Raw genomic sequence first — 13,204 nt, 5'->3', positions numbered from 1 at the left:
TACAGGGTTCTGAGAGCTTTCGGGTGGGTGAACACAAGGTGCTGGGAGGGTGGCGTGCGCTCCCCACCCCTTATGCACACCTAGCCCTGAGCATCTCTGTCAGCTGGCTGTTCCTGAGTTGTGTCCTTTTATAATAAACTGGCGATCCTGGTAAACGTTTTTTCCCCCCCGAGTTCTGTGAGCTGCTCTAGCAAATTATCAAACTTGAGAAGGGCGCCTACGGGGAACCCACTCTGTTCACAGTGTGCTGGCACAGAGCTGAGATCATTCCTGCCGAACTGACAGAAGGTCAGAGCAAAGGCAAACCAGCAATCACAGCAGACTGTCCACACTGTGCTCCACCATCGGGGACCTCCTTCCCTAGAGAAAATCGTTCTCTCCACACCCATGGGAAGGACAAAAGGGTGGTAGGGAATGAGAGGACTGGATAGAGTACTGGGTGAAGAGACAGGAAAATAGGCAAAGGGAAAGAAGCAGGAAATACAGTTTAGGACAAAACAGCTTCTTGAAAGAAGACTCTTTCCCTAAGGAGCTTGGTGCTCACTCGTTAAGGCATCAGCAACTGGTGGGGGCTCCAACACGGAATTCTACCCAAGGGCACGGTATAGGAAGCAAAGGCAACCAACCCAGTGGTACTGAAGAGGGCAGCACAGGAAGAACGTTTTATTTTCCCAGCTCTCCAGGCAACTTCACCAGGCTGAAGGTCCCATGCAGCCGAGTATGAAACCAAGAAAAATACGAGGCTTAAAAAGTACTGTGGGTTCTATTTCGTCAATCTCTGGCAGGCCAGGAGTTCAAGGTCAGGCAGGCAGGAGGCTGAGAGGCCAGCGATCACACAATCTTCACAGTCTTGAGCATATCAGACAGGACATAGGTGCTATCCCAACCCCTCCCTGGCTTCCGCAGGGTCTGCTCCAAGGCCTGGGCCATGTCCAAGAGCTCTGGTGTGGCAAGTTTCCGCTCGGGGTGCAGTTGACAGAACAGAATTTCATTCACTTCCCCCTCGATGCGCCGGACATACAGGAGGGGGAACACCGCCTTGAGCCCACCCAGCACTGAGTCCTTTAGCCCCAAGTCTCGGCACACAAGGTTGAGGATAAAGACACCTGTAGGGTGGGAAGGAAAGAGTCAGAATGACCGCACATCTGGTGACACGTGGAGACAAGGTACAGCTCTGAAAATAACCATTTCTGCCCCGGGGAGGCTGGGGGGACTAAGATAGCACCAACGGCGACAGCCAGCTTGCAGAGAACATACACACACAAAAGGCAGAATGAGAAAAGCATGGGAAATATGCAAACCAGAGGAAACATCAGCCCATTTCCTGCTCTCCTATGCTGCTAACCAATGATTTCACCATTCTCCATGTCTCCGTTTCCCAAAGAATTACTTTGAGAAAGAAGTAACTAATACCCCCAAGAAAGAATGTACCAACTCCATAGGGATGTTATGTTCTTGACAAACACCATGCGGTATTAACTAGCCAGGGATGGCCAAGGTCACCTTGCAACAGCTAAGGTTCTAAGTCAACTCTGTTCACCACAGCACCATACACCAAATCAAAACGTGGGGGCCTCAGAGCCCCAGCTTTCGCAAGGACCTGGGCTGGAGTCCCAGCTGTTACCCTGGCCACCTTGGCAGGTCTCTTTACCTCGGTTTCCTCATCTGAAATGGGCGGCTAGGAAGATGAGATAAGATACTGCCTAGTCTGGGGCACGTGGGAGGAATGTGACTGGGAGCTAGCGTTGCCGTGGTGGTGGGAGTGTGAATCACTACAACCACTTTGTAAAACCAGCGGCAGCATCTGCGAAAGCTGAGCATACGCTTCACCTACCATCCAGCGATTACAGCCCTACGTCTATGCCCAACAGACCCGCCAGCGTTTCACCAAAAGGCATCGTTCGAATGCTAATGGCAGCACTACTTATAAAAGCACACAACAGCAAAACAGCCCAACTACCAAGAGCAGAGCGGGAGACTGAGCGCTACAGCCACACGATGACACTACACAGCAATGAAAGGGACAATGGAAACGCAGTATTATGGATGAATCTCACAAGCATCGCGTTGAGTGAAACAGAAACTTAAAGGCTACAATCTGTATGATTATTGCATTTATATAGGACAAAAACGGGGAAGACTAAGACGTGCTGGTAGAAGTTAGGAGAGTGGTTATCCCAAAGAGGAGGTGAGAGGTGGACTTCTGGGGCGCTGGAAATGCTGTGTGTTCAGTGCTGTTAAGGGGGCGTGTTCAAAGGAAGGAAATCAATCAAGTTACACATTTATGATATATGCATTTTTCGTTATAAAAAATTTTTTTTTGAAGGACCCATCCATCCCCGCTTCCCGACCTTTCGTTCTCATACCTTCAGGAGTCAAGATGCTCTTGACCTTCTGCAGGAAGGGCTGGTCCACAAACGCTGGGGGTGGACAACTCATTCCCAGTGTTGGGTCCTTACTGTCCACATCAAACATTATCACGTCGTACTGAGGCCGTGCTGGGAAAGAGAAGCAAATGAGTTTTTGCCTTTGCTGGATAAAATAAGGCCATTGACATTCCTACACTGCATCTCTCCTGTGACCTGTGGTGGGCGCAGGTGGCTGAGCCAGGAGGACGACAGGGAGGATGTGCATGTTAAGGCCACTGACATCACCGTCCAGAGGAATCGTCACCAAGGTTTTGCTGTGAGTGCCCCACCTTAAAGACGGGGCCTGGTCTCATCTTCTGGAGTCCATTCTGCAGGGTACTTACTTGGTTAAGAGTCTGTCTGTCCCAGTGGCTTCAACCCCAACAGAACATTCGAGTCACCGTGGGAAGCTTCTAAATACCTACAGAACCTTGGCTCCTTTCTTGACCAGCTGAGTTCAAAACCTCCCGGAAGGCCTGGCATTTCTCTTCAGCTCCCCAGGTAATTATCAATGCAGTCAGAGCTGAGAATCATTGATCTGGACAAGCAGGTATCTAAGCCTTTAAGGGCTGACCTACCACATGCCTGGTACTGTTTTAAATGCTTCACATGTATTAACTATCTTGGGCCTGAGCCCACAGAATGACTCTAGCCTCAGAGAGGAATCCTGTGAAATTCTTAATGTGGTCAGTTTGCAGTTAAAATAAGGCAGCATCTGTCCATCTCAGCACCAAATATACTCATCCCAGCACCAAATATACTCATCCCAGCACCAATATACTCATCCCAGCACCAAAATGTCATTCTGGTTTGCCACACCCTTACTGGAAAAGAAGCTGGTCCAATGAGAACCAAGCATCAGTTATGGAACGAGCAGACCAGGAAAGGTGGGCCCGAGCCCCCCAGGTTCACTTAGGACTGAACCAACCTGACTTTTCCCCAAGGGACTCAGGCTCCGGAAAGCACAAGTCACCAGGAGCCTATCTATAAACTTGCAGAAGGATCAAGGGACCTCCTGCAGAACATGAATAGGAATTTTGTCCTAAGTCTGGGATATGAAATATTAGAATAAACGCAACCTCAAATCCAGCAGCTGGAGGGCTGTCGGGATTCCCACTGAGCAGCATCTGCCTCAGGGCTTTTCAGCCTCGGCACTAAAGACATTAGGGGTCAGACAATTCACTGTCGTCAGTGGATGTCCTTTGCATCGTAGGAAGTTTAGCAGCATCCTTGGTCTCGCCCACCAGATGCCAGAAGCATCCCTACCCAATGGTTATGACAACCAACAACATGTGCAGACACTGCCAAACGTCCGAGATTTGGAACCAGTGGTTGGCATGAATGCTGTTTTGCTCTATTTCTGGCTTCACTTCCAGCTGATTTTAGAAAAAACACCTCCCAACACACCCCTCAACTTTTCTTCATCTTTCTTCACCCAGCTACATACTGGAGGTTTCTTAAGGTGGTGAGGAGGTGTTAATGTTGCAGGGTCAAAAGACAAGCCCGCTGTCTGTTAGCGCCATCAGGTCAGGAGACAGTCCGTAGTACTTGCTACACCCTAGCCCCCAGCACCGAGCTAAGCATGTCGTTGGCACTCTGTAGTTACTGACAAAATTTCAACAAGTCAACAGGAAAAAGACTAGGATGTTGCTGATGCCACCCTCTCACAGATGGATTCTAGAGGCCCTCACAGGCCTGACAACCTTGGACCAATCTTCCCTTGACACCCCCCAAATCTCCAGTAGCAGTACCTTCTCGTCCCGCTAGGCTGGTAATATAGTCCAGGCCATCTGCAATGTGGACCTTCATCCGGTCGCTCTGGGAGAAGCCAAACCACTGGGTGGCCACTTCCAACATGGACGGGTCGATCTCCACAGCCTCGATACGGGACTTTGGGAAATGATCGTGGACGAAGAGGGGGAGGCTGCCCCCGCCCAGGCCTACCACCAACAATGCCAGCGGGGTCTCTGTAATACAGGAAGAAAGCATCGTTTTACCATCTGCTCACCGGAAAGTTTGGTACCAGCCTCAGGAGGGCAAAAGAGGGAGTCAAATTGTTGGCTCTGCCCAGGGGATACCAGATTTAGGGGCCTGGCCTCCCTGTCTCATCCCAAAATTTAGGAGTTAATTTGACATCTGAAAACTCAACCCTGGCCTCACAATCCTCCCCTTACCAGATCCAGAAGATGACCAGTGTGTTATTGTAGCCCCTTAAAAATCCCAAAGCACTCGTCACTAAGAGTCCCCACCATAAGCCTTTTTTAGACCCCTCTACAAAATGGGGGTCTACAATGGCCAACACCTGGTTCATGATCACAAGGCAGTGGATTCCACATAGATCAACACCACAATGGGCCAAAGGACACACGCAGAGACTGTGGGTGAAGACGGCTCAAACGCAGACGGAAATATGACCGCTTTCACGACTGTGGTCAGATCCAAACCTGTCATTAGTGAGAAGGCTATGACTGCACTGCCTCTGTAATATGGGTTTTTAAGTAGGAATTCAAGCTAGAATCATATAATGCATTACTAAAAAGCCAGAAATTCCCCTTAAGTGCAAAGGCATTTCTCTAGAGACATGGGTTTTATTTTTATTTTTTAAATATGTTTTTATTGAGTTATGGCGAGGGCAAGAGAGAGGGAGAGAGAAACATTGAAGTAAGAGAGAAACGTTGATCAGCTGCCTCCCGGCACACCTCCTACTGGGGATTGAGCCTGCAACCCAGGTATGTGCCCTGACCAACCAGGAATCGAACCAGTGCCCTTTCAGTGCACGGGACAATGCTCAACCAACTGAGCCACACCGGCCAAGGCCTGAAGACATGATTTTTAAAGGCTCAATCTGGTTATGTGGGTATACACATATGTGAGAATTCATCAAGCTGAACAGCTGAAGATCTGTGTACTTTACCTATCTCACTGGATGTACTTCACACCTTAATTTTTTAAATAAATGAGTGGAAGAAAAAACTTCAGACTTAGACATATATGGCCATTTCAACATTACAACTTCAGTTTGAGGAAAAAGTTATTTGGATGTTCATTAACTTAGAAGCAGGTTGGGAATAAGAAAGATACGAATGTTTATGCTTTTGTCAGTCTGTGATCACTGCTCTTATTCACAAGCAGCTCCTCTGATTAGCTCTGTCATCTCCCATGCTCCTCGCTGTGGGGAGCAGTGACAACCCCCTCACCTAGGAGCAGCTCGGGGTTTCTCAGCAAGGCCAGGCCGGCGATCATGGCTTTGTGGTGTTCACAGCACAGGTAGCTCTTATCGATGGACTGCCCCGGGGCCGCAGGGGGCTCCTCTGGAGTACCAGCCGGCCACTGCTTCTTCCTGTCCTTTTTCCGCTTCTTCTGGACTAAATTAAGAGAGACAATGGAGTCCTATGCTTAGTCCACTAGTCCTCAGAGGGCAAAGCACCAGGGGCACTGGGCTGCAGCTGACTTGATCTCACTCACAAACCCAAGCGTTAAATATGCAGGAATTTGAACTGGTTACATGTCAGAGTCTGAAAAGGAAAGTGGTAAAGATATACCCCAAAGCCTGGGAAAACTCAATTTAGGAGTCCTGGTACCACTCCTATGAGAAATATAAGGCCACTAACAGAATCTTCATAAATTCTTGTAGGGGAGGACTTACAATTACCTCCTCTATGCCAATTACTATCCTAGGGTTTTTACTCTTTTAGCTCTTATAACAGCTCTTTAATTCCAATTACTGGCAGATAGAACACGTGAGAATCTGAAGAGTTAATAATTAGGTCCAGAATCAGTAGGTAGTGCAGCCTGGATATGAACCTGGGACTGCCTGTCTCTAATGCCTATCATCTTTCTACTGTACCTGGATTTGAACCTGGGACTGTCTCCAATGCCTATCATCTTTCTACTGTACCACTCAGACAGTAGAAATGGCTCACCTTACAGAGCCCTGTTGAATTAGTACCCAGACGTATGTGGAACTTGTTAAGCAAGTGGCTTTTAAACTGAAGGCATTAAAGTGGTGATCATGTTTACTTGGTAAACCATTAGCCCTGCTCCTTATCATTTCACAGCCAGGCTTGGCTCAAGAACAGAACACAGACTTCTATTCCACTTATGGCCACTCACATCCTAAGAGCCCAGGTGGTATAAGAGGACAACCCACTTGGCCATGTGCCTCTGGTCACAGGTACCCAGGTCTGTCCTACATCTCGGCCACGCTCCCAGGTCCTTCTGACCACCCGAAATCAAGAGTCCATTTGGGTCCCACCAATGTGCCTCTGACGCCTCACCTCTGTGAGACACGCCCTTCAGCAATCTGGCTTCTGACTGCACCACGTTCCTGTTGCTGAGGAAGATGAGCCGCCGGAAGTAGCACTTGTCATCCCCCTGCACGTCCTCGATGACATAGTCGCCACTCAAGGGGCTGCAGTCTTGGTGCTGAATGGTCCGCACCCCGATGTCTCCACCCACAGACAGGAAAGGCACCTGAAGGTACAACAGATATGTGCTCAAACCACCAGCTCAGCTAAGAAACGTGAGAAAGTAGAACCCCTTCCCCTGTGTGTATCTGAGGAATCCATGCCATGGTTCTGGGCAGTAGAACTCCACAGATGTGCCATTCTATTCCAGTTCTTCTCTGGGGCCTTTGACTTGATCTCATAAGGTTTAATTTACCTTTCTGAAAACTAACTCATCCCCCAAAACCATTATAAAATGCAGTTGGTTCTCCCCAAGAAGAATAGGAGTTTCTCAAGAGTAATCCTCAAAAGCACTTTCAACAATCCAGGACAATCAAAGCCAGAGAGAACCCTTGGGAAGAGACTATAATTATGAGAGAAGGCATATGAACGGGGATGAGATAACGAAATCCAGAGAAGATGACAGAGCTAATCCACCCACTCCAAACGTGAAGAGATGTCTCCCTTCCTTAGCCATTCTCATCCTTTTTTCCCATTATTCTAAACAGGAGAAAGAAATTAGGAGAAAAATACTTTTCTCCCCTAAACTTTTCTCTTTCCTTTTCCAGTCTTTACATCTGTTGCTTTTCAAAAACCTACATGAATATTTAATAATCACCAGGGATTCCTGACTTGGCAGAGACATAGGCACTGGTGAGAGAAGGTCACAAATAACGTCCCACAGGAGCTGGGTCTCTCTGATGGGCACCGACCCCAAGTCTACCAGGAAGACTCAAATACATTCCTCCGAAAGCACAAGTCAGCCTCGTGGGCAGAACCCAGGCTGGGAATCGGGAGCCTATTCTTTTTTTCAGATCTGTTACTACAGCACCCAGCCTCCAGGTACCTTGGCTTTCCCCTCTGTCAAGAAGAATAAAGTCACCTGCCCATTACCCTGCCTTGGGACCAGGATGGCATCAGACAGACCATGTCAACTGGTAATTCCATATCACCACTTTGGCAAAAAAACCTCCAGTTTCCTTCCCAGTAAAACATCAGACCGGCAATGCTCAGATCCTGAAAGTATCCATTTACCCTCAGATAATGATGGCTCTAAGAAGCAAAAGGGGCAAGGGTGGGCTAGAAGGAGTCAATGGGGGAATAAAGGGAAGATATTTAATTCTTTCAACAAAAACTTTTGGTCGAGAATATGTTTGTATATTTTCAGAAAACAACTCCGAGACCATGTGGATTCCAGCAACAGAGAGAAATCGACAGGACTACTCCAGCCATGAAGACAGAAGAGAAGCAGTCCAGAGATGGAAGACGCTGACGTCGCCTTGCCATTCTAGCAGTTAGCAGCTGTGTATCACTGCAGGTTGCCCAGGACCAAAACAGAGAGAGTCAGACCTGTATTACCACCATTTGTCCACCATCCAGAACTGAAATGTCATTGCTGACATGTACACATAAGGAACTGTTTGACATTGAAATTGGGTCTCAAAAGAACTGTTGGCCCAGAAAGAAACTCACTACAGATTGATTAATTTGCCTCCCAGCATAACCATTATTGCTTGTCTCATTTTCGGTTCTTATAAGTGTATTTCTTGTATCACATGCTCTCACTAATCTAGGGAAAATAATGAACAACATAGACTGATGAACAAGAACAGACCCAGAAACAAGGAGGCATGGATCAGACTGTCGGGCCTCAGAGGGAGGGGAGGAGAGGGTGGGGGTAAAGGGGAGAGATCAACCAAAGGACTTGTGTGCATACATAAGAGCCTAACCAGTGGTTAAGGACAACAGGGGGGGTGGGGGCATGCGTGGGGAGGGGTGTGGGATAGGAATGGGGGGATGAGGACAAATATGTGATACCTTAATCAATAAAGAAATTAATTTTAAAAAAAGATTTAAAAAAAAAAAAGCAGCAGCAAAGGGTCAAGAGAGTCTTGTGCACAAGTGAGGAAATAGAAATACAGTCCAAGTCATTCACAGAATGAAGAGCCAAAGCCTGCAAGAGCTGGAGCATCTCCTTCGTGCCATCTCTGTGGAGTCTGAGAGGACCCTCAACCCCAGACCCAGATGTCCCTGTGGGTCTCAATAACGGCAACCGCTTGCCTTCCTCACACTGCCTGGGGCAAAGAAATGTGATTGATGCCCACTCAGCTCTTAGCTGCTGACATGCCCTCCAGGAGCCGACTACGGTCACAGACCCTGCCCTAGCTTCTTTCAGGACACCCTCTGCCTTCCCGGCTGCCAGTGTGACTTCTCCAGAGACGGGTGAAAGCTGCTGCCCGGGCTTCCTTACCTGCTGCTGGGCGGGCATCCCGGCCGGGGCCAACTCCATGACTCTGGCCGATAGCTCGGCCTGGATGCTGTCCATGCCTTCGTACTGCTGACCTCGGTGCAGGGCCACTGTGATCAGCCTCCTGAAGCCAGCGCTGGCCGCCAGCTGCTTCCGGCCCTCCTCCATGCCAAAGAGCCACTCAGTCTCCCGACCCTGGGGGACTGGAAACAGGCGCCTGGTGACAGGGAGTCCCGGGAAGAGTGTTCAAGCCCATTACCGATATGACCACATGGCAGAGAGCCAGGCCCTGCCCAGGCCCAGAATCCCTTCCAGCTGTGACCCACTGAGGAGCTACGAGTCCCTGGAGCACAAGGCCCAGAGCAAAGCTGCCATCAGACATGAGACAGGACCGAGGGGGAATAAGAAGTGTGAGCACACGTGCAAGGGAAAAACAGCAATACTACTAACGCTTATTACATACCAGGCATTATTCCAAGCAGTTAACAAACAGAAACACATAGAATCTTCACAATAGCCCGGGATGCAGGTAGTATTATTAGTCCCATTGTATAAATGAGGAAACTGAGACAGAAGTTACATTATTTGCCCAAGGTCTAATAAATGGCAAAGCTGGAACTCAAACCCAGGCAGTCCAGCTGCAGACTCCATGCTCACATCCAGGGCACGTGTTTGTTCCCACCGGTGCAGGTAGGATTATGGAATACTTGGGAAAATGGCTCAGTCATCTGGAAACAAGTGACCAGCGTGACCAATCGACACCTTGCATTTATCTAAAATATTCTATTTTTGAAAGCATTCTCTTATATTCTCTTTTTTGAACATTATTAATGTAAATCTGGTATCATTTATCCCTTTCAATAATAACACTAATGTCCATAAAACAGTTATCATGTGCCAGGCACCTTCCTAAGAGCCTTTACACTTCTCACAACTACACAAGGTAGTTATGATGTCACTTATGGATGAGGAAACTGAGGCACAGAAAACAAATAACATGTCCAATGTCACATCACCAAGATGTGACTGGGACAGAACTGGAACCCGAATAATCTGGTTCCAGAGCTGACCTTTTTTAGCCACTGCTCTGTACTAGCTCTCTAACTCAGCAGAGAAACACGGCAATTTCCCCAGGTCCCACAGCTTAAAGGCGACAGACCTGAGACTGGACAGCTCCCACCACTCGACGTTACAAAGTAACTACCATCTCTACAGTGTGTGACTTGCCTGAATGCATCTGTATGACTTCTCTCCTTCCTATCAATCTCATTCCCCCACTTCGCCAAGGCTTTGCGATGGAAGATGAGAAGAAATAAGCTTCAAATCTAAGGTACCTGGAGAGTTGCTACTGTTTCTTCCTCCTGCCTTGGCTAGTCTAACCTCTGAAGGTACCATCCCTGCAAGATGAAACCAGCCAAGGCATCCCCATCCACCAACGCCCCAGCCCAGCCCTTCCAGGGAAGAGAGGGACCAATCCCAACTCACTGATGAAAATGGCAAAATGATTGTCCCGCGATGGTTTCACGGTGGGGCTGTCCACCACGTGGAGGGTGTAGCGTGGCTCCCCCGTGTCCCCATTGCACAAGTCCAGGGACACACTCCCCAGCCCGGCCTTGCGGTACAGCTGGCTACACAGCCAGGCATACTGCTGACGCTCCCGCACTGCCTCGGCCAGCCGCTCAGCACTCTCCAGCCGCACAGGCTTGCCCTGCTCCTGAGCGCACAGCTCAAGGATCTGAAGGGCAGAGCCAGGGATTGGCCTGAACTTGGTCATGATGAAGGCAAAGACAGGCAGGGGAAACCGAGGCTCTGCTTCCAACACCTGGTCCTGGCTGCTGGCCACCTGATGCACCCTGACCATCCACCCCTTCCTGGAGAAGTGACCCACTGCTTTCTTCAGGACGTGAGCCTGAGCCAGGGAGATGCAGAGGTAGCGACCGCCCACCTGCAGGACACGGCCAACCTCAGCCAGCATCCTGTCCACCTGTTGCAGGGTCTTCTCCTCCTCATCTGTCAGGACAGCATCCAGAGTGCCCTTGTCCAACACCACCTGGAAAGAGGCATCGGGAAACTCCATCTGTGTCATGTCCATCTTCAAGAAGCTCATCTGGGGCCGTCTGTTGGCATTGCGTTCCTTCATTTGCTTGATGACAACTTCACTGATGTCAATGTTCACAATATCCTGATAGCCCACGTCGTACAGCTGCTCGCTGAGCTCTGAGTTACCACACCCAATCACCAGCACCTGAAGGGGGTGGGGGAGGGGAACCGACAGGATGGAGGTGACTAAGGCAAAGGAATGAGCTTCACACGTGTTGAGGAATCAAATCTCACCTTGGCTGTTGCATATTTTCAGAAGGGGAAGATGCTGTTGTCACAGAAGAGAGCACCATTACAGAGCTGATTCTAGGCTCCATCTTAAAACACCTTTGGTTAGAGGACTCACTAGTGAAAATCACATTCAGCAACAGCCATGCAGGTTATGTGAAAATGGGCTTTCCATATTACAGAAACAAGCTAATCATGGTTGTTCTTTTCTCTGAATCAGGCATTTTTACTCAAGAACTGGTAGGAAATCACAGAATCCAAATGCAGTAAGTAGTTACAGTTGAAATCTCCTATCTGTTTTACTGTTGAAAACCTAGTTCTGGCATAATCCTATTCCACTCAGGCCTTTGGCTCCTCCTGATATCCTGGTATTTTCTGAAGCTGAACTTAAATACACAACTTGTTGCCTCCTGCTCTATGTAGCAACCTCCCATTAATCCTTCAAAATTCTACCCTGATGTCACCATCTCTGGAAAAGCATGGTATACACAATGAAAAGTGCCTAAACTTTGGAGCTTGATGGGCCAGAGTTTAAATTTCCATGTGGCCACTTATTACATGTATGATCTTAGTATCTCAGAGCCTCATTTATCCATCTGTATAATGTGTGTACACCACTCACCTCACAGAGTTTATTATGAGAATTCAACTATCAAACACTCAAACACACACACACACACACACACACAGCACAAGGCTTGGTGCTTAAAACTTCCTGAAAACCTTCTACCCTCCTCCCTTCCCTACCTCCGGTACAAGCCCTCCTCGGTCAAAACTCCTATTGCTGTACTTACCACTTTTCTCTTCGGATTGTGCCCAGGGCATTATACCTTAATGCTCTTGTAGCTTAAGGGCTGAGCGCATTGCCTGAAATTCAGTAGGCCCCGCTACAATTATTTGGTAACAGATTTGTGTATCAGTGAAATATAGCTAGTGCCTTCTCCACAAAGATGCGGTGACAGAAACGCACGCTTTATTCTCTAGGAGACCACATCTAGGTTGAGTTACTAAAAGAAGTGAGTCTTCCAGTGGGGTTTTCATTGAAGGATGAGCTGGGGCGGGAAGTCTTTTATCTCAAACCTTTAAAAATATTTTTTAACTGCCTTTCAGCCAGAATGATGCATGAAATCCTTAAATTATGGGCCCAATTAGGGCCCCCACGCCTGTCCCTGTTTACCGTGTGCAGGGTAACCTGGAAGGCAGTTCCCACCTTCCCGAACGAACACACACACACACACACACACACACACACACATTCATTCTCATTCTCTCATCTCGGCTGCCAGGCGCGCTTACCTTTTCCCGGGGCTTCATGTATTTGTGCAGCACCCCGCACAGTTCCAGGTAAGTCCCATACCACTCGAAAGCTTTTTTTCCGCGCTGCTGGAAGAACTTCTCCCAATAGTCAACGGAGCCAAACTCCTTGGAGCTCTTAGGTAAGAGATTCATATTTCCACACCGCAGCTGCCTCTCCAAGACTGTCCCACCCCCTGTAAGGGAGGTACCAACGGAGGGGCTTTCCACCACGCTGGCTCCGGGACACTTCAATGGGCTTTCTTTCCACAGACAAGCAGCCACGTTGATTTTTCCCCCATTTAAAACCCAAAGGAAGGGCCCTCACAGGTGTACCGCACGCGCGAGACACTGAACCTAACACGCTCACCCTCGACTCCGCGCCCACAGCCCCTGCCACATGCGGAGCGCCTCTCCTTCTCAGAGCTCGATTTCAGAACCGGCAAGCATATCCGGGTGCGAGGCTTCGCAATTGGTCGACC

The 13,204-nt window shown here is 48.7% G+C and overlaps 1 protein-coding gene across 2 annotated transcripts; it reads right to left on the bottom strand.

The window, feature by feature from the left end:
• Nucleotides 1-396: 396 nt before the first annotated feature.
• Nucleotides 397-13,150, bottom strand: METTL13 (methyltransferase 13, eEF1A N-terminus and K55). Of its 2 annotated transcripts, XM_079760744.1 has the most exons (8): nucleotides 12,726-13,150; nucleotides 10,587-11,346; nucleotides 9,105-9,304; nucleotides 6,686-6,881; nucleotides 5,606-5,773; nucleotides 4,160-4,375; nucleotides 2,367-2,498; nucleotides 397-1,106 (listed from the first exon to the last, which is right to left on the bottom strand). In XM_079760744.1, exons 1-8 carry the CDS (start codon nucleotides 12,876-12,878, stop codon nucleotides 832-834), a joined length of 2,100 nt encoding a protein of 699 aa, XP_079616870.1. In that variant the 5' UTR covers nucleotides 12,879-13,150; the 3' UTR covers nucleotides 397-831. The 2 variants fall into 2 exon arrangements, with proteins under 2 accessions (XP_079616870.1, XP_079616871.1); XM_079760745.1 differs by lacking the exon at nucleotides 12,726-13,150 and having other exon boundaries at nucleotides 398-1,106; nucleotides 11,047-11,147.
• Nucleotides 13,151-13,204: the final 54 nt, after the last annotated feature.

Source organism: Cnephaeus nilssonii (assembly GCF_951640355.1).
Source record: "Cnephaeus nilssonii genome assembly, chromosome: 21".
In the NCBI taxonomy this organism is placed as follows: Eukaryota; Metazoa; Chordata; class Mammalia; order Chiroptera; family Vespertilionidae; genus Cnephaeus; species Cnephaeus nilssonii.
This window is presented reverse-complemented; position numbering and strand designations above follow the sequence as displayed.